The following is a 25,831-nucleotide window of genomic DNA, read 5'->3' on the forward strand; positions in this document are numbered from 1 at the left end:
GGTTAGACATTACTGAGAAAAACCCAGGGGGCTCGTATGGTCGTCTTTTTAAGTACTCGGGTGACCTATGGGCCCTCAACCCCAGTATGACAGCATTTATTAACACCATCAAAAAATGCGTTAGAATGAGTTCCCTCATCATTGATAAAAACCACTTTGCCAAACGAAGACATGCATGGGCCACTATGACTATGTTAGCTCACACAACCTATCTGTTCTGCACATACTCCCTGTATCTAAAACTTAGTTTTATGGCCATTAGACTTGGGGACTGGCAATTTCTAAAAGATTTGCCAGGCTGGCGTCACACGTCAGACATTTTGTGGTGCAGTGGGTGCGGTAGGACGGCTGAAACCTTGGAGCACGTGGTCTGCCTTTGCCCGGCACTCATGGCACAGCGTAGACGTAAACTGAAACCTGAGTGGAACAGGATGGGCATCCGGTCTTGCAGACAGGCAATCATTGCTGCCCTGAGCCCAGAAAACACAGTCTTTAATATAGGCTTCACAACCTTTATACATCTTGCTTACCGCAATTTTATGCATGCCCCCTTTTTGTCAGCAACAGTCTAAATGAAATTGTATTATTTTTCTTTAGCTGCATAAAACGAGTCTTTTACTTCTCTGTATTTTATTACAAATTGCTGATATTGAACTGCTGCTGTTACTTTTATCTGACCTCAGTTTTTAAACCTTGCAATTAACTATCGAACACTAGATTGTTTTACAAGCCTAACACTGCTAATCAACGGTAACACAACCTTTCTATCTCTTAAAGCTCTGTGTAACGTTATAGGAACCGTTCACAGTAGGATGCTGTATAACGTAATGTGGAAAACCTGTATCTACTTACTGTTGTTAATTTGATGTTAGTTTTTAGCCTTCACAATGTGTATTGGTTTTGGTGCTCCTTTTAAGGATATTTTTTTATATCCAAATAAAGAGATTATTATTAATGACTGACAAAGCAAGATGCACATAAATTCACTCATTTTCCATAGAGACTATATATTGATCTAGGGGTCTATCTGAGTGAATTACTGATCTAAATACATTGTTTCATCAATTTTAGGATGCCAAATCAACTACATTCCTACCAACACTGCTAGATGCCCTGTGACATATTGGAGCCAACTCTGTTATCCTCCTGGTGTTTGAGATAATACATACCTAGTAGGGGTGGCAGCCAGTTCACGTTGGCTTCACAGTGAGAGTCCAGAAAAGTAATAACATCTCCTATCGCCTCCTGTGCACCCAACATGCGTGTCCTGATCAGTCCTTCTCTCTTCTTAGTTCGAACTATTCTCACCTTGGGCAAGTCCACCATATAATCCTCCAACCTTTTCTTCAAATGCTCTGTGAAAGGGGAAAAAAAGATCTGGTACTGTCTGAAAAAATTAAAAGGAAGTGCACCTAGTGCCTACACCAGGGGTCTCCAACCCTTTCTGTAATAAGATCTACTTATGTTCAATGAAAATCCTCCCAAGCCACTAATATTATAAGAGATATAATAGTAAACACATAAGACAAGGTTACATTTGTTGCCACCACATGCAAGATTACCAGAAGTGATCACCTCAGTGCTTCAGGCATGGTCGCCAGGAGTAATGTAAAAAAGGCTTTGTCAATGTGGAATGCCTCATACCTGGGTAACATTTAAAAGCCATAGCTACAGTGCCTATAGCACGAAGTTACTAACATTATTAATAAGTCTCCCAAACACAGTTTAATTTTTATCACTCAAATATCAGCTTTAAATATATATTGGAAGTTCAACCATTTTTCCCCAAACATCAGCTTATGAGTTCCCAAAGTACATACAGTATCATCTTGAATACACACTTTTCCGTTTTGGTATACATTCATTAATTCAACCAAACAAAAGCTTTTAATTTATTTCAGTGGGCTGTACAGAAGAGCTACTAATGGGTAGCTGGAGGGCTACTAATAGTTCATGGGCTACTCGGAGAAGCCTGGCCTACAGAATACCTTGTTACACAGTACCCCGATGTGGTGATGTGAAGCAGAACAACTGTAATCTATAACAAGCATTTACAATGCAATGGTCTCAGCATTATTAAAGGTAGAGCTATTGGCATTGCTCATGACATTTTTTAAAAAAAACATAAATAAATGGTATTGTCATTTACAATGGCAATAGGTGAGCATTAGAGAGTAGTAGAGTAGTAGAAAAGCTTTATTCGATTTCACAGTATATAAAATCATAAAAGCAACAAGTTCATTTCTCAGACAATCAAATATCCAAAATACTACTTTCAAAAACACCAAATACATGAATTTTATAAACTAATTAAACGTTTCCTTTTCCTCAAAATGCTTTTTAAAAAACCTATCATTATAGCAGCACAGTATACATCATTTAAAGATAGTAAAAACAGTAGTGCCGGGCGGCATTGTCTCCAGGTACCTTGTTTTTTTTTAGGAGTGTTTTGATCCATCTAGACCTTTCCACAACATAAAATTTACAGAAACATAGCACATGGAGCCTACATTGATCTGACATATTATTGCACGGGCACTTACAAAGAGTTCTGGACCAATCGTTCACAATAGGAAATGTAATTAGACGAAAAATGACATCAAATCTAAATCTTGTCAATACATATCTGTCAAAGCCCTCTAGACACCAAATTAAATAAGGTTGAATTGTAAATGAGGCTAGGATGAGTTGATGTTGCAGTACAGTTTTTTTTGTTTATTTCTACACCCAGCCTTAGTGTTTCTAAGTGGTTCCAGCAGAGCAGCTTTAAATCCTTCCTCGTTATGTTGCTCAAGGATTCAGGATGACAAAAAAACTCTGGTCTTCCCAGGTCATTAGTAAACTTACAGATGTAAGACAGCCATGGTATTCTAGTGGCCTTATCCATAACCAAGGAGTCATAAATGATGTCTCTATTTAAAACAAGGTCAGGCGATGTCCAGGCTCTATGCCATAGCAATATCGGTTGCATACTGATCAGATCACTGACGTATTGAATGCCCAGCTCTGAGTGGCAATTAAAAATGGATGAACGGGGGGAGGAGCTTCGCGTGCAACTAAGATGGCCGCGTGAGCTCGGAGCTCTGAAGACCCTCCGATCCTCCGCATTAATCCTGTCGTCTATCCTGTTCCACGACAGTGGAAAACTGTGGGTGAACTGCTGCTGGTGCGGGACTCGTTGTCCGATTGAAATTCCGACGTCCGTAGGTGAAGCTGCACCGTGTGCAAGTTTGGGGACGACGACGTGACCAGCGCCCGTGCCTGAGCCGGCGAGTGCGACACAGCCATACGGAAGTGGCAGGGGAAGAGAGTGATTGTTCCGCCACGAAGCGGAGCTTGCGAAGTTCCGGAGTGTGTTGGTGCTGAACGGACGGCGGGGACAGCCGCGACCGCTCGTCACGTTGGTGAGCCGGCGAGGGCCCGGGGTTTTCTCGATCGTGGTGGTCGTTTACTTAACATGGCGGGCAAAGGTGAACCCGACAGTGGGAAGCCCCGGGCCAGTAGAAAATCAACTTACTCCCAATCCACCAACATGGAACGATACGCCCACCCTAAGGGCTCGCCTGGTGTCGCCGCGAGGCCTAAGGACATGCATCGAGAGGTGTCGCCGGACGACTCGGCCCCAACCCTCCGGGACGTTATGGGCGCCATCGCGGGTATAAAAGCCGAGATGCACAAACAGCACGAGGTCCTGACACATAAGGTCGACACACTGGCCATTGAGGTCAACCTGATCAGAGCCGATTTGGGCAAGACCAATGATCGGGTCAAGTCACTTGATATAAAAACCTCGAGCCTGACCACAGACGTCTCGGACCTGCAATCAGAGGTTCGAGACCTGAAGACTGCGAACTCGCTATTTGCCCGTAGGCTTGAGGACTTTGAAGGACGTGCCAGGCGCCAGAACGTCCGAATTGTCTGTGTTACGGAGGGGGCCGAGGAAGATGCCACCGACCTCTTTGTTGAGGACTTGATCCAGAATCATCTGGCCCCTGGGGGCCTCAGCAAGTTTTTCTCGGTTGAACGTGCTCACCGACTGCCCGGAGGCCGCCCGAAGTTGGGGGCCCTTCCGCGTCCCATCATTGCCCGTGTGTTCAACTACAGGGACCGGGACGCTATCCTGCAGGCATCGAGGAGAGGTGGGCCGCTGAAATACCAAAATGCGGATATTAACTTTTTCCCGGACTTCACCCAAGCGGTTCAGAGGCGGAGGCAAAGCTTCACGGGCGTGAAACGGAGACTACGTGAGCTGGGGATGAAGTACTCCATGCTGTTCCCCGCGAAACTGCGTATCGAGCATGATGGCCGTGCATTGTTCTTCGACATGCCTGAAGTCGCCGGGGACTGGCTGGACACTTTGCCTCAGCGGCGTGAGGAACCTGAGGAACAGTCATCAGGAGTAGAATGTTCCTTCTGATCTTTTCGGACAATGGGACTGCCTAGGCAGTCGGTATCACAGTACTGTACTCTTTATTACTAACCTCGATTTTGAACGGGGGAAGCGGGGGGATAGGACAGACTCCTTTCTCCTCTAGGGGCTTTTCGTAGAGTAGTTTTCTAGGGGCGACAGGCACACTGCTAGTTGGGGGGGCTCTTTAGTCTAATGCAGGGGTGCAGGGTGGGGGGTGGATGGGCTGTTTGTTCTTTATTTGTTCTCTTTTTTCTTTTTTCTATTTCACGGCAAGGTAACTGTTGTGCTGCTAATTGTGTTGTAGCGACGCCACTCGACAGGGCTGGCATGGGCCTGTACTTTGACGATGGGGGGTAAGAAGTTGAATGTTCTGTGTTGGAATGTTAATGGGCTGGGGGATCGTATTAAGAGAAGTGTAGTACTACAAATGTTCAAGAGATGTATGCCTGATGTCATTCTGTTGCAGGAAACTCATTTGGTAGGAAACACGTGCCACGCGCTCAATAGAAAGGGTTTCAAGATGGTGGCCCCGCGGGGCGGGGATCATGGTGCGGATGTCACTCTCATTCGAGATAGAATCCAGCGTGATTGATGAGAGGGGGCGCTACGTCGCCGTCACGGGCGTACCCTAGTCTTGGTTTCTGTTTACGTCCCTCCTGGTTTGCAAACGTCCACGTTCCAGGATCTCGGGGGTGCCATTTTGGGTTTGCCTGAAGGTTTGCTTATCGTGGGTGGTGGTGACTTCAATGCGGTTGGTTCGGGGACCTTAGACAGGCATCCATCCAGAGATCTTCGGGGTGCGCAGTCCTGGCTTCCCGACTTCTTGGACACTATGGGGCTTATTGACTGCTGGAGGCTTCTCCATCCTACCCAGTGTCAATACTCATTTCACTCCGGGGCGCATGGTAGCCTGATTACGTTCTGGCTCTAGCGGCCCACGCGTCAGCGGTCTCTGAGGCCCGACTGATGGCCAGGGGTATCTCGGACCATTCTCCGGTCTGGGTGTCCTTTGACTTCGACATCGTGGTGACCGAGAGGGTGGCGCCGGTTAATCCGTGGTACTTTCGTAACTCTAAGACCCGTGGACTCCTGGCCAAAGCCATTGAGCTCTACTTTTCTGAAAATACGGGCTCGGTCACATCAGCTGCCTCCTTATGGGAGGCCTTTAAGACTGTCTTGAGAGGAGAGGCCTTCTCCATAATAGCCGAGGTGCGGAGACGTAGGGACGAGGATGTGGTGCGGATTGAATCAGAGATCGAGGTTCTTGACTCCCAATTGGAGAACGATCCGACACCGGCCCTACTCCACGTTCTCTCGCTTAAGCAGTCAGAGTACCGGGCCACTGTTACTGACGCTGCCAAGACTATGGGCAGAGAACAGCAGGGGAGGATCTATGATGTCGGGGACAAGGCAGGCAAGCTTATTGCGTGGCTTGATAAAAAGGAGATGGCCTCCCGGGTGGTCCCTGAGGTGCTGGGGGAGGACGGTTTGGCTGTTACCGACCCCAGCGCTATAGTCACGGTTTTCGCCGAATATTTTGAGTCCGTTTACACCTCGGTCTCTGAGATGTCTGAGGCGGACTCCAATGCCCTTTTGAGAGAGGTGGACCTTCCGTGTTTGTCGGATACTGAACGTGACGACATGGATAGGTGTAGAACTGCTGACGAGATCGCACTTGCAATACGCTGCCTGAGGTCCGGCAAGGCGCCCGGCCCCAACGGCCTCCCGGTGGAGCTTTATAAGAAAGCCCGACGCCATCGCCCCGCCCTTACGGGACATGTTCCTGGAGGCGCGGGAGATGGGCACGCTTCCCCCAGACCAGAGGTTGGCCACCATCGTGGTCATTCATAAGGAAGGGAAGCCCAGAGATCTGTGCCGATCGTATCACCTCATTTCCTTGCTGAATGCCGAGCCTAAGATCTTGGCCAAATTGCTGGCCAACCGACTGGTTGGCGCGATTAGCGACTTGGTTCATCCGGATCAGTCGGGCTTTATTCCTCATCGCAACACCGCCCTTAACCTTAGGAGACTCCACGGGCGTCTGGCGAGGATCCGTACGCTCCGGGAGCCGGCTGTTTTGGCGTCTTTGGATGCCACGATGGCCTTTGACTCCCTTGAGTGGAACTACCTGTGGGCGGTGCTGACGAAGTTCGGATTTGGTCCGGAATTTATAGGATGGGTCAAGCTTCTGTATGCCAGTCCACTTGCCAACGTTACGGTCAATGGCCGTGTATCTGCATCCTTCGCTCTCCGCAGGGGCACCAGGCAGGGTTGCCCCCTGTCGCCCTTGTTGTTTGCGTTGGCGCTTGAGCCTTTGGCTGCCTGGCTGCGATTTCACCCGGACATCAACGGGATACGGTGGTCCCCCGGATTTGAGGACCGTGTGTCCTTATACGCGGACAACATCTTGCTTTACCTCACCTCTCCCCGCAAGTCCCTTATCGTGGTATGCGACGTGCTGCATACCTTCGGTAGGTATTCAGGCCTGGTCATTAACTGGTCGAAATCACATTTATACCTTTTGAGGGGTGAGGTTCCGCGGCTCCCGAGGGGTTACACCATACAGGTCGCGAGGCAGGGGTTCAAATACTTGGGCATCTATATTTCAGCCAATGCCAAGACACGTTATGCGAACAACTTGCTTCCCCCTCTTGCACGCCTACGGCGGGACGTAGAGGGGTGGCGGAAGCGGCCGCTTTCCCTGCTCGGACGTGCGGCGTTGTTCAAAATGATGTACCTGCCCAGATTCCTGCATGCGCTTCAGAATACCCAGGACCCGGTCCCCTCCGGATATTTCAGAGAGGTCGATGGCTTACAGCGGGCCCTTCTCTGGGATGGCAGGCCGCGCATTGCTATCGCTAAACTCACGCTTCCGTGGTACGACGGAGGTATTGCATTGCCTGACATCCGGAGGTATTATTGGGCTTCCCAACTAGCCGCCCTCAAGCACGGTTTCTACGGTCCAGCCGACAGTCCGGGGTACGCTATGGATCGTTGGCTCCTTGACGATGGGAAATATTACAGGGCGTTGTACTCGAGATCTCTGGATGGAGGAATGACAGGTCCGACTAGGACGGCGGTACACATATGGAGGGCTGTCACAAAGGCACAGGGATGGAAAGGGAGACTCACGATGGCCACCCCACTCTACGACTCGGACCTGCTGGGAAAATTGTGGCACACCAAGGGGTTTGATCGATGGGACCTGATTGGTATCTCCAAAGTTGAAGACATGATGGTCAAGGGTGGGATAAAATCTTTCGCCGCTCTACAAACAGAGTTTCAACTAGGGACGAACAGAATTTTTTAGGTACGCCCAATTGCGGCACGCCCTTTTGGCAGTGATGCCGGAGGGTGAGAAGGTCCCTGAGTCATCCCCGTTGGAAGATAGGGTGCTGGACGGTCATATGCCGGACAGTGCCATCTCGTTGGTCTATAAAAAACTGATCAATGTCCGCGCAGACCTCCTTCTGGGTGTGAGAGAGCAATGGGTTTGTGATGGTATTGAGCTGGATGATGAAGATTGGCAGTATGCGGTGTCATCCCCCAAGGAGGTAGCGATCCCAGCCAGACTACGCTTGGTCCAGCTTAAAATCTTGCATAGGGTGTATGTGACCGGCCCTCGGTTGATACATATGGGCCATTCAGTAGATGGACTCTGTAGGCGTGGTTGTGGTGCATTGGCCACCTTCATGCACATTATTTGGGAGTGTCACGCGGTCGCTTCCTACTGGAGGCGTGTCCACGCGGTGATGAGTGAGGTAACTGGAGTGGACTTGCCGGCTGAGGCCCGGCGCTGCCTACTGAATGTGTGGGGCCCCACGGATTACAACAGTGCGCAAACCCAATGGGTTACCTTGGGAAACATGGTGGCAAAGCGTGACATCGCTCAGAAGTGGGGCGCTACATCGCCTCCCTCTGTGGAATTGTGAAAGACCAATATGGATTGGTGTATGGTTCGTGAGAAAACAGTGTACGTGGCCCGGGGTAAACCCAAGAAGTGGCATAAGGTCTGGGGGGCCTGGAATGAATATAGGGGTGATATCTGTCTCCCACCCGACACTACCCCCTTGGAGGAACGACTGTCCCCGTAGCCTGTGGTTCCAACCCAAATGTTACTACATTGCACATCCTGCACTCTTTCCCTCCCGATATCGTCCATTCTGCACTGTTCATACGTGTACTTTTCGGGTCCTTGGCCCAGCCTTCCCCTGATCTGGGTATTGTCGCAATTATGTTCTTTCGCCTTGCCTTTTAGCACTGGATTTGGTGCTCTTTTATCGTGTTCTATTTCATGTTTTCTTAACTTATAACATAAAACTAAACCTGGTACGATTTTAAACTATGTACTTGTGCACCGGTCATCCTACCTTTACTATGCTGCCTAGCCTCTGGAATGTAAGGCTAAATAGCTGTGTACTTTGATTCGTCAATAAAGGTTTAAAAAAAAAAAAAAATGGATGAACTTTAAGGAACAGCTAGGATAAATCTTAGTAAAGCATTTTCTACCTTTTGAATAGGTGAGGAGTCGTGGATTCCCCAGACGCCTGCCCCGTAAATGGCTGTACTTATGCACTTCGCCTGATAAATCTTTAACAGGATTTCTGGTGGTCTTTTCTCCATTCTTTTGTGCAAATTTCACAAGTGCAGCCGTTGATCTTTTAAACATCAGAGACCTACTTTTGATGGCTGGACCCCAAGAACCTGTTTCCTCTAGAACATTGCCCAGGTAGGAGAAAATTTTTGTTGACGCAATTTTCTCTTTCCCAGCGAACAGAGAACAATCTCTGTTCTTTCGTCTTCCGCAGGTCATAACAAAAGTTTTAGTTACATTGAGTTTCAAGCCCCTATTATCCATAAAGTTTATGTATGTATCTAGTGCCGTTTGCAGGCCTATTTGAGTTCAAGCCATTATCACGGCATCATCTGCATACAGGAGCGACACAATCTATTTATGATTTACCTGCGGAGAATCTCGGACCTTAGCCACCAGTTCTTTTTTTAGATCGTTGGTATATAAGGTAAAAAGAAAAGGGGCGAGTACACAGCCTTGCCTTAGTCCTCGTTTCACATGAAACGGCTTAGTGCATTCTCCATTAACACCGTGTCTCACTTTTGCCCTGGCGTCTGCATAAAGTTGTCTTAAAAAAAGATATTAACACCTCATCCACCTTCATGTCTGTTAAAATCTGCCATAATCGGCTATGGATTACACAATCAAAAGCAGCGCTGACATCGACAAACGCTGCATAAAATTTGCCGTCCTCTGCCTGCATGTATTTTCCTAGTATCATTGAAAAGTTTAAAACCTGCTCTAATGTACCCCGACCCTCCCTGAACCCATATTGTACTGGAGATAATATGTTTTCATCTTCCGCCCATTGCTGCAAAAGATTCAATATGACCCTACCTGTGACTTTCAGAAAGGAGTCTAAAAGGGATATAGGGCGATAGCAAGAGGGGTTTTCCCGGTCCTGTTTTTAGGTCGAGCTGGCCTAGCATTCAATGCGAAAGCATTGAATGCTGTCAGCAAGACAACTATTGTTACCCGTATTTGGGAATGTCGACAAGAAATATGCACGAGCGCAGATTGCACCTCGTGGGCGCGCACGGCGCCGTGCCCATCTCCTGCCTCGGAAGCTCCAACACGCATACCCAGAGACACACACACACACACGAGCACCCATACATACAGAGAACCCACCCCGCCGTCGCATGCACACACACACACACACACACTGCATACACACACTGCATACACACACACTCCCTCCCCTTACCTCACCAGAGACACACACACGAGCGCACATAAACACAAGCATACAGAGACACCCCGCCGTCGCACACATACACACACACACGCGCACACATACACACACGCGCCCCCCCGCCGCTCCCGAATACAGTCCCACTTACCGCCAATCCGGTGTTCTGTAGCCTCCGCGGGGCTCTCCCTCGGGCATGGGAGCCCCACGTCACCACTGCTACTCGGGCCAGAAACTCCGTGGGCGCTGATTCGCGCACAAGACGGAAGTCCCGCCCCCACACTAAGTTTCTTTGCTGTCACTCACTAGTTCACGTCATCTCCCTTCTCTGCGCGCGTGTTGCTATTTTTAATGCATTTGTATAGCACCCAGTCTGACATCAGTCTGGCATCGAGGCACTTTCCTTCTACCCACCCTGGTGTTGACCTATATACCAATTCTTCATTGCTACGCGCAATGTTTCAATAAAAACAAGACCTTTTAACCCCCAATTCTTCTTTTGTGCCAGAAAAGTCCCCCTTTCTAAAGTCTGAAGTGGGCTGCTCTGGTACTGCGCCCCTCCCCCTTTATGAGCCAGTCTTGCACCTCTTAAAGAGTGCATTGTGTCCTCTGATCGGCTATACAGCGCCTAGTGGCCCTCTTCGCCCTTTCACATGGGAACCATGCCAGCAGGTACTGCATATTACGAGGAAACACCGCGGATTCCTTCCGGGGGCTGCAGAGGAATCTAGCCAAGAGGCAACATGCGTCAACATACCTCAGCATATAATCAATGACCGGAAGGGGGCTTCGGACAGCGCGCCCTGACCGTTGACATTTCATTATTTACTATAGAGTTTGTAGTCCCCTGGACCTGCTTCAGCCGGTGGAAAATCCATAGCGAGCTCTCCGTTAGATTGTGATGAATGGGCAACCCCCACCCCACCCCCTCCATACAGTACATTACTCTTGCGTGTCACCTGTGTGTTTATAAGGTACTGTATTCGTGTTTTATGGGCCCATGAACTGAGCGGTCTCTCCCAGGCTGAACGCAATGATCCGGTGTCTTTTGCGCCCCTTAATGCTGGTGTCCAGGCTGCTTCTAAGTGCTACAGATTTTATGATCACGAATTGGAAACAATGAACTAACGCACATGCAATTGCACAGAATCAAACACTTTGTTAAAGTGTGGAGCCGGGATTACAATGTCGGTGTCTTGGCGTCCAAAAAAAGGCAGTTTACTCAGTAGACCATATCTGCTTTTTATGTAAAGAATACAACAAAGTGGATATTTTATTACTGTACTGCTTCTCAAACTTAAACTAAATAATGTATGGCTCTGGCTACCGAACAGTCGTCAATAACGAGTCTAATTAAGCTTCAGTCTTCAGCTTCATTATGTATGGACATTTGATTAATTAATTACATATCTGTACGTAATCTATCTATCTATCTATCTATCTATCTATCTATCTATCTATCTATCTATCTATCTATCTACCTATCCCTCTCTGTCCCTCTCCCAAACCCCCTCCTCTCTCTGTACCTATCCCTCTCTCTCTCCGTCTCTTTCTCTCTCCCTGTCCCCCTCCCCCCTCTCTCTCTGTACCTATCTCTCTCTCTATCCGTCTCTTTCTCTCTCCCTGTCCCCCTGCCCCCTCTCTCTCTCTACCTATCCCTCTCTCTCCCCCCCCATCCCTCTCTCTCTCTCTCTCTCTCTCTCTCTCTTTGTTACGCAATGGAGGCCTTCTTATAAAGTGAATCCCCCGGATGCTGAAGGCCGAATGCTTCCACCATTGGACACCGCGGGTCTGTGGGTACCAGCGCGCCGTCACACGTCTGCTCACACAATGCTCGCTGTGTTCGTCTCAATCCGCGCCTGGCTACTGTTCCGCGCTCTCTCGTGCACAGCTGAGTGTCCCCCTCCGCGTGCTCCACATCTGTCCCTGCAGTGCACATCAGCCGCTGCAGTGCAGTGCCCGCCGCTCTCCGGTGAGGACGGCCAGCCTGCGCGTCCTAAAATACTTTGTTTTTCAAAGTTTTTCATTAGCTGTCTGTGGAAAGATAGACCTATTCTGCTCAATAGAAGTGCGAGTGTACCTTTCTCTCTCTCTATCCGTCTCTTTCTCTCTCCCTGTCCCCCTGCCCCCTCTCTCTCTCTACCTATCCCTCTCTCTCTCCCCCCCCCATCCCTCTCTCTCTCTCTCTTTGTTACGCAATGGAGGCCTTCTTATAAAGTGAATCTCCCGGAGGCTGAAGGCCGGATGCTTCCACCATGGGACACTATGGGTCTGTGGGTACCAGCGCGCCGTCACACGTCTGCTCTCACAATGCTCGCTGTGTTCGTCTCAATACGCGCCTGGCTGCTGTTCCGCGCTCTATCGTGCTGAGCTGAGTGTCCCCCTCCGCGTGCTCCACATCTGTCCCTGCAGTGCACATCAGCCGCTGCAGTGCAGTGCCCGCCGCTCTCCGGTGAGGACGGCTAGCCTGCGCGTCCTGAAATACTTTGTTTTTCAAAGTTTGTCATTAGCTGTCTGTGGAAAGATAGACCTATTCTGCTCAATAGAAGTGCGAGTGTGCATTTAGTCATTCCATGTTTATCATTGGATGTCTTTAGTGTCAGTCTCATTTGTTTGATTTCCAAACCAAAGGTTCTCCTTCCTCTTCTTGTGTTTGTCAATCCGAGGACCATAGCGTCTTTGCTATCCTTTGAAACTGATGACTGGTATCCTCTCTAGGCTGATATCGGCGAAATACTCTTTTTCTATTCCTTTACCCGTCCATGGAAGTCCATGTGTTTTCTTGCTCACTCTCCTGTGTGCTGTTTCCCTCTTCACATCTCTGCTTTCACCCCTACTCCTCGTCCCCCAGCTCTTCAATTGATTTCCCAGTACTTCACATCCCATATGGCTTGCTTTCTCTTATCTACTCCATGATCTACTCTGTTGCTTTCATACCCCTAACCAGTGCTCCCCTGTCGCGAAGCAGCATTGAGTTGCCACCCTCTCTGTTACTTCCGATTCCCATCTATTTATTAGGTCTTGCCTACCTGACAGCTCAAGTTGACTGTTTGCGAAAAACATATTGTCAGCCTAAAGTGGTTTAGAGCCCACCCATTGCTTACCATTGGTTGTCCTTATTTTCACTCTCATTTGCTTTCGTCTTCTTAGTGTAATTCTCACCCCACCTCCACTGCGCTTCGTGTTGCTCTCTCTCACCCATGTACTTCTAACCCAACCCTCTCCCTCACTCTATCTATATATCGCCCTCACTCTATCTGTCTGTCACCCTCACTCTGTCTATCTATCGCCCTCACTCTATCTATCTATCGATAGATTGCCCTCACTCTGTCTATCTATCGCCCTCCCTCTATCTATCTATCGCCCTCTCTCTATCTATCTATCGCACCACCACAGCATCACTCAGGGGCACCACAACATCACTATGCGCTACCACGGCATCACTGAACACCACAGCATCACTCGTCGCCACAACATCATCACTCAGCGCCACCACAGCATCAATCTGTGCAACCATTTAACAACAACTGGTTCAAATATGTTCTCTCAATGTTTCAAGCTTTATTACAAATGTCACAAAAAGATGTTAATATTTCACTTCTGTTCTTGGATTTTCGTCACAATAAAATACACTGAACATAATCTTCACAAAAGTTATTTACAAAAGTTTAAGCTATTGCCATTATAAATTACAATAACTTTTTTTTAAGTATTAATTATTTAAAAAAATTAAAAGGCATTGTTATTTGTAATATCAATACATCTAATTCACGTAAATACAAAACATGTTGCATTGCAAATGCTGTAGGTGTCACATTTGCAAAAGTTAAAAGTATTGGCATTGTAAATGACAAAGCTATTAATTTTGCTATTTTTAAAACCAACACATAAATAAAAAAATTGTCATTTACAAGACCAATAGCTCAAACTTTCCTAATGCGAGACCTATTGCATTGCAAATGCTTGTTCAAATATAGGGATATTTACTGAGTCAGACCTGGTTTTAATGAAACCCAACTTGCAACTTGCCTCAAGGACTCGAGTAAGCAGTGGAGACCATAGTTCAATCGAATGCTTGAATAAATCGATTGGGATGCCATCAGGACCCGGAGCTTTACCTCCCTTACTTTGTTTGATGGCTTCTGTAATTTCCTTATTGCTGATAATTATATTAATTTGCACAAATGTTTTAGGGCCCTCCTGGTTTAACATCCCCATGTCTACGATTTTATTATCCCCTCCTGGATTATGGGCTTCTTCAAAGAAGTCTATCCAAGAGTCTTCTGTTATCGCCACCTCAATTCTCGCCTTACCATCTGGGCTAAAAAAAAAGGTGCATTAACTGCTCCCCAGAAAAAGGAACTGTCCCTTTTTAACGAAGTCTCATATAAGTTAGTCCAAGCCTCGTTTTTAATTTTACTCTCACAGATCTTTCTTGCTATACTGTATTCCTTCCTGCATTTTTATACTTCATGATTTCTCGTGGTGTTATGCAGTGCCCTTTTCTGTTGTGAGTGAGCCTTTGGACAGGTCGAATCAAACCAGCTATTCTTACAAGTTTTAAAAACTCTATTGGGCGCTGTAAATTTTCTTGAATTATCCTAGTGATATCTGCATAGGAGTCTAATATATCTAAATATGGAACCTCCTCCTGCAGACACTTAGTGATCGGTATAATCGCCTGCTTAATTATTTTTATGTTGGTGACCTCCGGGTCGCTATTCGCCCATCTAATGGCGTATCCGTTTTGCCTACCCAGTGCGCATCCTTTAGTCCAGGCTAGTCTTTCTACCAGTGAGCATTCCTTATCCTGGGGGAGTAAAATACAAAAGCTAAGTGGGAGATGATCACTAATTCCTATCGTGTGAGTTACGAAGTCAGCTGTCCAGGTTGCATGGCTATTTGAAATAGTAATAAAGTCAATCAGGGTACTGTGACCTCTACCCACAAAAGTGGAACTAAAATCTACAGTTGGTGAACATAACATGTTGACAAAACTCAGTTTGTAAGTAGCCATCAACTCATTAAAGGAATCGCCCCCATTTAGATGGGCAAAATGGGGCTGGTGGTCGGTATCATCTACCTCATAGTCGCTACACCTGCTCAGGAACTGTTGGCAGAGGTTATGATTAAAATCACCGTCCCATATAACAATAGATTCCCTCCCTGAATTATCAATCGTGCTCTTAACATCCTCATTATGGGCACGCACCATGTCACTTAATTGGGCCTTTTCAAGATTATTGTACATATTAATAATTATTAACTCAACCTTGGAAGATGCTTTCATAACAATAATTTGGCACTGACTACACGTTTTCACCATTTTTGTCGTTACTGTCCCCATGAGATTTGTAACAAACACAGAGCCCCCCTTTATGCCTCCCATGTCTAGAATAGCCTGCTGGAACATGATATGTTTTAAATCCATCAATGTGAATTTCCTCCAAGGACAATGTCTCTTGCAGACATAAAATATCTATATTTTTAATGAAATCTATCCAGATTGGATTATTTATTTTGGAGCATAGCCCCCCGATATGTTCCAAAATGTAACCCTCACCTCTCCCTTACCACATATACCTTGACTTCTATAGGGGTCCATTAAACCCAGCTGATTAGTTAGACTGACTGCCATGGTGTGTTCTAAAATAGGTGGCTGTTTGTCACTAGGAATAGCCCCACTAGTCTGTGCGGGAAGTCAATCGACTCCTTCCATCCCGCACAGCATAGAAAAACGGTTATGGGTGGGGATACTAAAACCAAAATGGGCAGTACTAGGGCCACGGGAACTAGGGGAATAGTCCAACATTGATTGTGGGTAAAAATAGCTTAGGCCGTGCGTTGCAATTTTGTCCTTGCCTCCCACGGTATACCAATCGTTGATAAATCTCACAGCTCCACAGTCCCTAAAATTGGCCAAAACGATATCCCCTCTTATGTCCTTTGGTCTCTTCCCCACCCATCCCAATCTCCTTACATTGAGGATTTCACCATTGATACTTGCCGGTAATGGTCTATTTTTGCACAACCAATAGATTACTTTATTCAATAACTATTGATAATCCTCGGCTTTTCCCTCCGTTAATTCTGGCACCCCGGTTAAGACCACTACGTAGGGTACCGCCTCAGGTGGTAGGTCTATCCTATCTTGATTTTTTCTGCTACGTTTTTTAGGGGAGGGCCCAATGGCAATTGTCTCAGAGGTTCCCTGTTTACAGGCCCTCGCTTCTTTTCTCTCCCCCCTAATGACAGCTGGGCCTTTGTCTGTATTCTGGGCGACCGAATTATTTTTTCCTTGTGCGGGCCTAGTGTCCCTACAATCTATCTCAGAGGCTAATGTCTGTCCTGATATAATGTCCTGACCAGGAGCTATGTGTTTACTTGGTCCTATGTCGCCAATCAATTTTGAGTGTATTACTGTTTCCTTCTCTATACGTCCCAGTTGGTCACCCATTCTTTTGACTCTTTCTATCAACGGAAATATCAGTGACTTGAACAACTGCTCCATACTCCCCATTAACTCTTTAATCGTGACTGTGGACGGGAGAGACTGTTCTTGGATTGTCTTTAATGGGCGTGGGTAACTGCTAATCTAATGGTGCCCATCGAGGATCGCTTTTTGTGTGTGAGTTCCAGAGAAAGGCGCTTTTCTGTCAAAACTATTTCCTTTTCCAGCTCTGATGTTACCCTAGTAATGAAACCATCTAAAGTTCCCCTAACTGAACCTCCCACCAACGATATCTTCCCTAGAGTATTGCGTTGACTCATGACCCCGCCGAGAATTCAATCGTTAAACAATACAGCTTAAACAACAATTAAACAGATTCTAGCGGGGCGTTTTACTGCTTAAGGACAATGCTTGTGACATCATATGCGTGAACTGGGTGTAAAGCTGCTGTAACAGCATTAAACGGTGCAGTTTTAACTCACAGTCTGTTTGCGTTGAATGTCCTGGATCCAAATGTTAATGGGGTGGCCCAGCCTAGCCTTGGCCAGCACCGGACGGCCACAGACGGCCCGCCCTTTGCCCGGGCTTCGCCCGCACGCGTCCTGCGTGCGCGTGTGTTGGTGACCCTAAATAAGGAGGCGGGGCGGGAAGAGGACCCAGGTGCTGCCGGTGACTGTGGCGCTAGGCAACCTGGTCCTCGCAGTCCCGCAGTTTGTCCACAGAAAAGCCCCAAGTCGGCGTTGTCCCCGGTAAGGCAGGCCGCGTGCAGCAAAGTCCCACAAAAGTCTTTAGCCTCGAGGGGCTCCCGCGGAGCGGGGGCCGCAAGGTGCTATGAAGTGCTGGGAGGCGGGGCGGGAAGAGGACCCAGGTGCGGCCGGTGGCTGTGGCGCTAGCCAACCTGGTCCTCGCAGTCCCGCAGTTTGTCCACAGAGAAGCCCCAAGTCGGCGTTGTCCCCGGTAAAGCAGGCGGCGTGCACACATCCCAGAAAAGTCTTTAGCCTCGAGCGGCAGTAGTAGAGAGTATTTGCGGACACAGACCCACACACACAGAGAGCCACACACACACAGAGAGCCACCCCCACACACAAAGCTAGCGCCCCACACACACACACAGCGAGCCCCCCACACACAGCGAGCCCGCCACACACAGTGAGCCCCACACAAACACACAGCGAGCCATACACACACATACAGCGAGCCACACACACACACACATGCACACAGCGAGCCACACACACACAGAGCGCCCCACACACACACAGAGCGCCCCACACACACACAGAGCCACCCAGCCACCCAACAAAGCCACCCACACAAAGCCACCCACACACACACAGAGCCACCCACACAGAGCCACCCAAACAGTCATTCACATAGAGCCACCCACACACACACAGAGCCACCTTCGACCTAAAAAGGGGTACAAGTATTAGACCTAAAACCCCTGAAATTAAGATTACTTCTGGAATCAAGAGGAATCCCTGCCTAGGAAGGAGAGCTGAAGAGCGGTGCGGTAATGTAATGGGGCAGTACCAGCACTTCACAGCAGGGATGATGTACATTTCCTGGGGCAGTACCAGCACTTTACAGCAGGGATGCTGTACATTTAATGGGGCAGTACCGGCACTTCACAGTGGGTATGCTGTACATGTAATGGGGCAGTACCGGCACTTCACAGCGGGTATGCTGTACATGTAATAGGACAGTACCGGCACTTCACAGCAAGGATTCTGTACATTTAATGGGGCTGTACCGGCACTTCACAGCAAGGATGCTGTACATTTAATGGGGCAGTACCGGCACTTCACAGCAGGGATGTTGTACATTTCCTGTGGCAATACCGGCACTTCACAGCAGGGATGATGTACAGCATCACTGCTGTGAAGAGCTGGTACTGCCCCATTAAATGTACATTTCCTGGGGCAGTACCAGCACTTTACAGCGGGGATGCACTTAATGCAATGGGGCAGTACCGGCACTTCACAGCAGGGATGCTGTACATTTAATAGGGCAGTACCGGCACTTCACAGCAAGGATGCTGTACATTTAATAGGGCAATACCGGCACTTCACAGCAGAGATGCTGTACATTTTCTGGGGCAGTACCAGCACTTCCCACAGGGGATGAAACTTTACCATGTCAGATCTCACACCTTTGATGTGCGCGGGACTTTTCTAGGGCGGCAAGCACAGTGAGTTCATGCACTTTTTACCCCAACGTGAGCCCCAGATGGAGATGCTCCGGCAGCCCAAGGGTGTGTAGATGACTTCAGGGGTGATGTCAAGAGGAGTGAGGTGAGGAGGGAGGGGGGGGGAGTAATCCTTACAATTTAAACTACTCTCAGCGGAAGGGGCTTAACAAGAGCCTTTTATGCGGAGACAACTACAACAAAACCAGAGGGAAACAAGGACACCCGGAACAGGAAGGACAACAGCCCAGAGAGAGAGCGACCCAGAACAGGAAGGGGAGGGTAATGGAAGGAGACAGAAACTCACCCGCATGCATTCTCTGTATCTCAGGGCCTGACTTCCCAGGTATGTTCACTCCACTGTGTGTCCATGAAAGGGCCTCATTACAAGAGCTCACGCCTCGCGCCACCTGGGACCAATCGGGATGTCCCGTTGTATTTACAGCAAACGTGGGACTCCGTAATGCTCCAAGTACCAGAAAGCGCAGCATAAAAGATCCTGCAAGAACTGTCTATACCTGCCGGGGAACATTGGAATCTACTTTAGTGGTAGACTGTGGGAACCTCCGGTGCATGCTGGGTGCTGTAGTTCAGCTGCCAGCAGCATCCCAGGGAACTTCAGGCTCCATTGGGCTAGGTGACTGGTTGAGAGAGGGTGGGGTGCTTCAGGCCCCCTCCCTGCAGGCACCGCCGGCTCCAGCGCATGCAGCCGACCGAACCAGGTGGCGGCGCCAAACCAAACAGAGCAAAGCTTGAAACAACTGGAAAACTCTTCAAACGTCGGGTTCAAGCCAGACTCAGCCACACACAGCAGGAAGTAGTACCTACCTGAGCCCCTGGGGAGATCCAGACGGAAGAAGCTGCTGTATCTGCGGGTGGAACCCAGCACTACAGTATACCGCCCACACACCGAATGAAGCGCTCACATAGCTCCTTACCACAGCAACAAAGCGAAGCTGTAGCTCGTGTACAGCGCCTTCCTGCAGTATAGCGCTCACGCAGCTCCTTCCTGATACAGGTGCAGGGGTCGCCACTGCAATATAGCGCCCACACTCTGGGAATAGCGTTTAAGTAGCTCGTTCCTCCAGAAACGTCATGCGGGCCCCCGCTACACAGCGGCTGTAGTGAGTACACTAACCTCTCAGCAGGTATAGCACCTACACTCCAGATCTAGTGCTCACAGAGCTCCTTCCTGCCGATGCAGCGCCCACACTCCGAGTCTAGCGCCCAAACTCCGGATCTAGCACTCAGAGAGCTCCTTCCTGCCGATGAAAGCACGAGGGAACAGGGAGCAGAAGAAAACTTACCTGGAGTGGCAGCGAGGCAGTTCCTGCAGGCTGCCAATTACAACAACAACAACAAAAAATGGTGTCCGCAAACGTCCCAAATTTTCGGAATCAGGGGCGTGTTCTTGCGTTCTGAGTGACGGATGACGTCACAGGTACAAAGAACGCAAAAAACACGCCCCTGAATCCGAAAGAGACGGGGCTTGAACGGAGTGACGCCCCTCTCCTCCAATGGCTGGCCTCCGTTTAAGAAGCCAGCCAATAGAGGAGAGAGGTTGGTTCAAGCCCCCATACCTAAAAACATTAATTCTCTCACCGAAGACTGCGCAAGCGCAGCCTTACGGTCCTCGACCTAAAAACTGCATGTAGAGAACCACACATAGTCCTCACCTACTGTGCTCCTACGTATTTCATACGTCGTAGCACGCCTCAACCCGCAGCAGGTTGGGATCCCCCAATGATGAAGCATGTCACCATGAGGAAACTCCGGTGAGTGAGGGGACTCAAGAAAAAGGGTATCCTCCCCTTTTTTCTTTCCTTAAAGTCACATCCATCTATGATAATGATTCTCAACCACAGCTAGGTTCTCTATCCGTTATCTTGGATTTTTTGACACAGGTAATGGGAATAACCCTGTCCCAGAATTCCTAATTCCACCAAAATTAAAATGGTGGAGCCCTTCTCTCACAGGGCACATCGCACAGCCCACCTTAGGGGTGTGCCTGGTCTGGTAGTGCCCACACCTCTTTGCGTAGCTAATTTCCCACATGTCCTGGTGCCAATAGGCCTCAGGGCAGGTGGAGGCATCTCCCAGGGTCACATATCACAGGCGGCAGGGGGCTTGCAGTCCCAGGCCTTGGTATGCAGATTCACTAGACATCCTCTGGAGCAGGCATTGTTTCTGGCCTCTAACAGTGCAGGCTCTCACATGCAGGGGGATCAGAAACATGTCTGTGGTGGCAGGCTGGACGATACCAGTCAGCCAGCACACTAACAGGTTATTAGGTTTTCAGGGGCACCTCTAAGGTGCATTCTCGGTGCATATCTTAATAAATACACTACTGGCATCAGTATGGATTTATTACAACACAGCGTTTGATACAAAACAACATAGGTTTCAGTGAAGCCATCATGTAGATAGGGAAATCGTAATGATCAGTGCCCAGTACATATACTAAAGATGGCTTCCCTGTTCCCTAGTACTATCTAGCAATCGGACTAAACAGCACAGGGGCATATCTGCTCATGCAGATATGTCCTCAAATGTAATATAATACATTTTGCCTTAAGGCTATAAGACGTGCTGTAGGGATAACTTACATATATTGCATGTAGTGTCTAAAGGCATGGCACACAGGGTGTGTGCCATGTCGTGTTTTCACATTTGGCTGCACCATTTCATGCAGCCCTTAGGGTGGCACAATACATCCATTTCACGCAGCCCTTAGGGTGGCACAATACATCCAACAGTCCTGAGGGACCCTCTTTAGTACCCATGCCCTAGATACCAGGGATACCATTTACTAGGGACTTACCGAAGAGCTAAAGGTCTTGCCAACTGGGGAACAATTGCACAGTTACCTTGTTTCAAGGAAAGAGTACTTGCACTTGTGACCTGGTTAGCGAGAACCCAGTGCACTTCAGTCAAAACTGCATGAGATACCAGGCAAAAGTGGGGGATGACCTTGTCAAAAAGGGGCATTTTCCTACACTTCTAAACCTGAAGGTATCAAAGCACTAAGCTAGTCTAGAAACCTACAACATCTGTAGCAGGGAAAGGAGGAGAAAATCTCCCAAACAAGGAAGCGGAGAGAAAACCCAAGATTTAAAGTTTTTACGAAGAGCAATGAATGACTCACTTCCTGAGATTAGGATCAGAAGGGTGTTACAAAGTTTTGCATGCGCAATGGAGAAGGAACACCCTCCTCATCTAGCTTTGCAGAACCATGGCACCACCAATTTCCTGCTGAGGGGCCTACTAAGCAAATACCATTAAAAGGATGACCTAATAAGCTAAGGTCTCTTTTGATGAAGTGCAAGAAAAACTGTACAGAGGTTTTTAAAAATCACTCGCTTCCTCACTGGGAGCCATTGTAGGGCCTGAAGGCCTTCTCCGACAGGTGTTTGTGAGTGTTCAAAATTAGACGTGCTGTCGCGTTTTGGATGACCTGAAGTTTGTTAAGTGAAGAACTATTTATGTTTAGATATAGTACATTACAATAGTCTAAACGAGATGTACATCACGGCCATAGCAACAGACTTACGTAGCTCTTAAGGAATGAAAGGACAGTTTTAAAAAAAAAGATTCTGATGAGGTAGAAGCAGGTACTCTTACCCAATTGACCCACATATTGGAGGTCAAGGAACTGTCAAAAAGAACTCAAAAATTCCTAGCTGAATCCACAGGCTGCGGCAGTGGTCCACAAGATTCAGGCCACCACGGTTTTGACCAAACAGACTGTTGGGCTCCGAAAACTACCACCTCAGTTTTTTCTGCGTTTAGTTATAAAAAAAATATCTTTCCTCAGATACTGATACTGGACATATACTGTTAAAAGTTGTCAACCATCAGTGATATGTTATCAATAACTGACAAAATAATTTGTGTGTCATCTGCATAAGACAGAACCTTTAACCCAAAGGTCTGCACCAGCGGCACAAGAGGGGAGACAATGGTTGAAAAGGGTGGGGCTAAATGAAGACCCTTGTGGGACCCCCACAAAGGAGGCTGAAAGCCTTCACCCTACACTGTCTGCAACTGACAATTTGAGACATATCACTAAGAAAAAGACTGGATGGGCTCAAGAGCTTTAACTTCCACACCCAGTAAGTGGTGGAAGATGCACATGGGTGAGATTTTGTTGAAAGCTGCTGATAGAGCCAACATAACCAGAATGGCAGCATCACCCTGATCCACCTGGCCTCCGATACAGTGTGAGGCTGTTACAAGTGCAGATTCAGTACTGGGTCCAGTCCTGAATCCTTTCTGAGAGGGGTCTAGTAGATCATGGTTTTTAATTAATCGCGCTAGTTCCTGATTGATGTATTTTTCTAGAACGTTTGCATGGGTGAGCAACAGTGAAACAAGGAGTGGGTGGAGGAGACATGGTGGCTACCTTGAGAATCAAAGGCTCCGTTTGGTCTACTATGTCTCTATCTCAGAAATGTAGCATAAGCACTGCAAGTCTCATAATATGCCAGAATGATTCATCTAGACTTCGCAGATTATCCTCATTAGGTTTGCTCCCAATCACATGGAGGCGGGCATTCATGGCACGTTTCAAAATATGGCAAGAACATAATCCTCATCATGGAGCAGGAACAACAGTGCAGGTCTGTAGAGGTGAAGCGTTCTTCTGAGCCGGCCTTAGTGTCAAAAAATCACAACCAACTTAAACATATATAATGTCCAGGTAGGTGTTGAGAGAGGGAGAATGTGTCAATAAGAAAAGTGTATGGTTTGCACTGTTGTCTGCACATCCCAGAAACACTGATTCTTCAAATGGCTTGTCTCAAAGGACTCACATGTTTAGAAGATGCAGAATCACACTCTCTAGTCAAGTGGGGAAGCCTGGAATATAACTGTAAGCTATATCTCCACTTTTGTTTGGTGGAACGTCCGCTTAATGCATTACGCAGTACAATCTAACAGAACAGGGGGAAAGGGTTGAGGAGTGTGGTGGTAATCTCCTTCAGTCTGTACTGGGCAATACCTTTTCCAAACATAAGCCCACTCCGGTTCCCAGCCTAGGCCACAGTAAACTCTTTCATCAACCATTAACTTAAATGGCTGATAAAAGTACTTGGAAGAAATTTTTTACATATTTCAATCTAGTAGGCTATATAATACATCACAACATATACCCTAACAACGATGCTGGGTGATTTGGAAGAAGTGGGGCACTGAGCGTAGCGTACCACCCATGGTGGCCCCACTGGAAGCACTACTGACAGGAGAGGGATGTGGCAGAGCCATAACCTACCTCTATGCTGCGTTAGGGGGCTGATAATTCATATGCAAGACAAGTTATGGGTCATTGTCTCCAACTGGTTCAACAGGTGTCACCAGTGGCTGCATGCAAGTGTCAGGGGTGGCGGACAGGGGGAGGTAAGGTGAAGAAAAAAGAAAAAGAAAAATATGGACTTACCTCTCCACGGCACCTCTGCTTCTCTTCCCGACGAGTCTCAGGATGGAATCAGGAAGCATGCAGGCTTCACTAAGCCAATCACAATGCTGCAGTCACCATGACAGCAGTGTTGTGATTGGTCTGGGAGCCATGGTTCGGTGCTCAGACGGGGACTATGAGCCTGTGCATGTTCACCACCAGCCTGTAGTACAGGCTGGTGGAGAACATACAAAGCGCAAATGACCGTTTGGCCAGCCCAAGACGGCCGGTCAAACAGTCAAGTGAAACTTAGAAAGTGCCCCAACCACTCCACCCTGTGCTCTGTAAGCCGCCCAGCCCTGCCCTTAAAGCAAAAATATCTCAGCAGGGAAAAATAAAATGGGAACGTTGTGTTATTATCATTTTATATTTCCTTTTTTGCACTGCTGAAAACTAGTGGGGGATGATCCTCTGCCTTAGCGGATGAGCCACCACTGGGTACCACAGAATGTTCATTTACGACTTGTTCAGTTCAATTGCCTCCATCACACTTACCTGCACCTGGAGAGGACTGGAAAGATATACCTAGGGACGAGGTGTGAGTGCCCCAGGTGCAGGAGGGCCACTGTGGATTTTCTTTTGATGGTTTGGTCATGCCCGGCGAGATCAGAGTTTTGGATGCAGGTGACATAGAGTGTATAAGGGGTGACAGAAAGTCTTCTTCCACTGGATCCCATCAGGTCCCTACTAGACGCAAGTCCCATTATCAGAAAAATGAAGCATTGCCTGTGGTTCCAGAATCTGGCCCTGGTTCTAGAGAAAAGATGTATAGCCATGGCGTGGAAATCGGACAATGCCCCTTCTCTGACCCACTGGAGGACAGAGATGGTTAAGAAGGCCACGTCTGACTTGCCTGTATACAGGGCACTGCGTGCCGGAGCGGTAGGGGGGCTGTTGGGATGCTTATTTGGTGCAACTAGATGTGAGGTCTGACTAGCGTACCCCATGAGCACACTCCTGGTCCCTGGAACAGCTGAGTGGTGAAGTAAAGCCACTCGGCCACTGTGCTAGCGCACAGATGACAGGTGGCACAGGAGTAGCTATCCTACCCACATGCCATGAGTGAGGTCACTAAAGTAGGGAACGCCCCGGAGGACGATCCAGAGACTTCAGGGGTACATCGGGGCAGACAGGGGAGGAGGGATTAGGAACCACACACATATGGTTTATAAATGTTATCTCTTTTTCTTTTATAAATAACAGGACTATGGTTATTGTTGATCTTTTTGTTTGTTTGTCGCTACCCTTCGCGATTTAACATATTTTTTGCTCAGATCAATTGACACCTGCTTGAGAAAGGTCAAAAGCATTGGTTGCGCGGCCTGTAAATGTTATACTGTATCTCCTGTTTGCGGGGCACAAGGTTCATGTAGCTAGCTTTCCCCTCAGGCAACGTTTGCTGGACATGTGAAGTATAAGTGGATTTTGTACTTGCTAAAATCAATAAGGAAAATGCTACTTACCAGTATGCATCTGTTCTTGGCATGTAGAGCTGCAGATCCACACACTATGCATAGATTGCCATCTGGTGTTGGGCCCTTATGTTTGCACTTATTTTTGTCTT

At 48.0% G+C, this 25,831-nt stretch overlaps 1 protein-coding gene across 1 annotated transcript in view; it reads right to left on the bottom strand.

Moving 5' to 3' along the window:
* The window catches only part of GALNT10 (polypeptide N-acetylgalactosaminyltransferase 10), a 952,883-nt gene that overhangs the window by 373,580 nt on the left and 553,472 nt on the right, over window positions 1–25,831 (bottom strand). Inside the window, exon 5 of the mRNA XM_086931255.1 lies at window positions 1,170–1,355. Within this exon, the coding sequence (XP_086787381.1) occupies window positions 1,170–1,355 (186 nt within the window). The remainder of the gene's footprint in view (window positions 1–1,169; window positions 1,356–25,831) is intronic.

Source organism: Lissotriton vulgaris, chromosome 7 (assembly GCF_964263255.1).
Source record: "Lissotriton vulgaris chromosome 7, aLisVul1.2, whole genome shotgun sequence".
NCBI lineage: Eukaryota > Metazoa > Chordata > Amphibia > Caudata > Salamandridae > Lissotriton > Lissotriton vulgaris.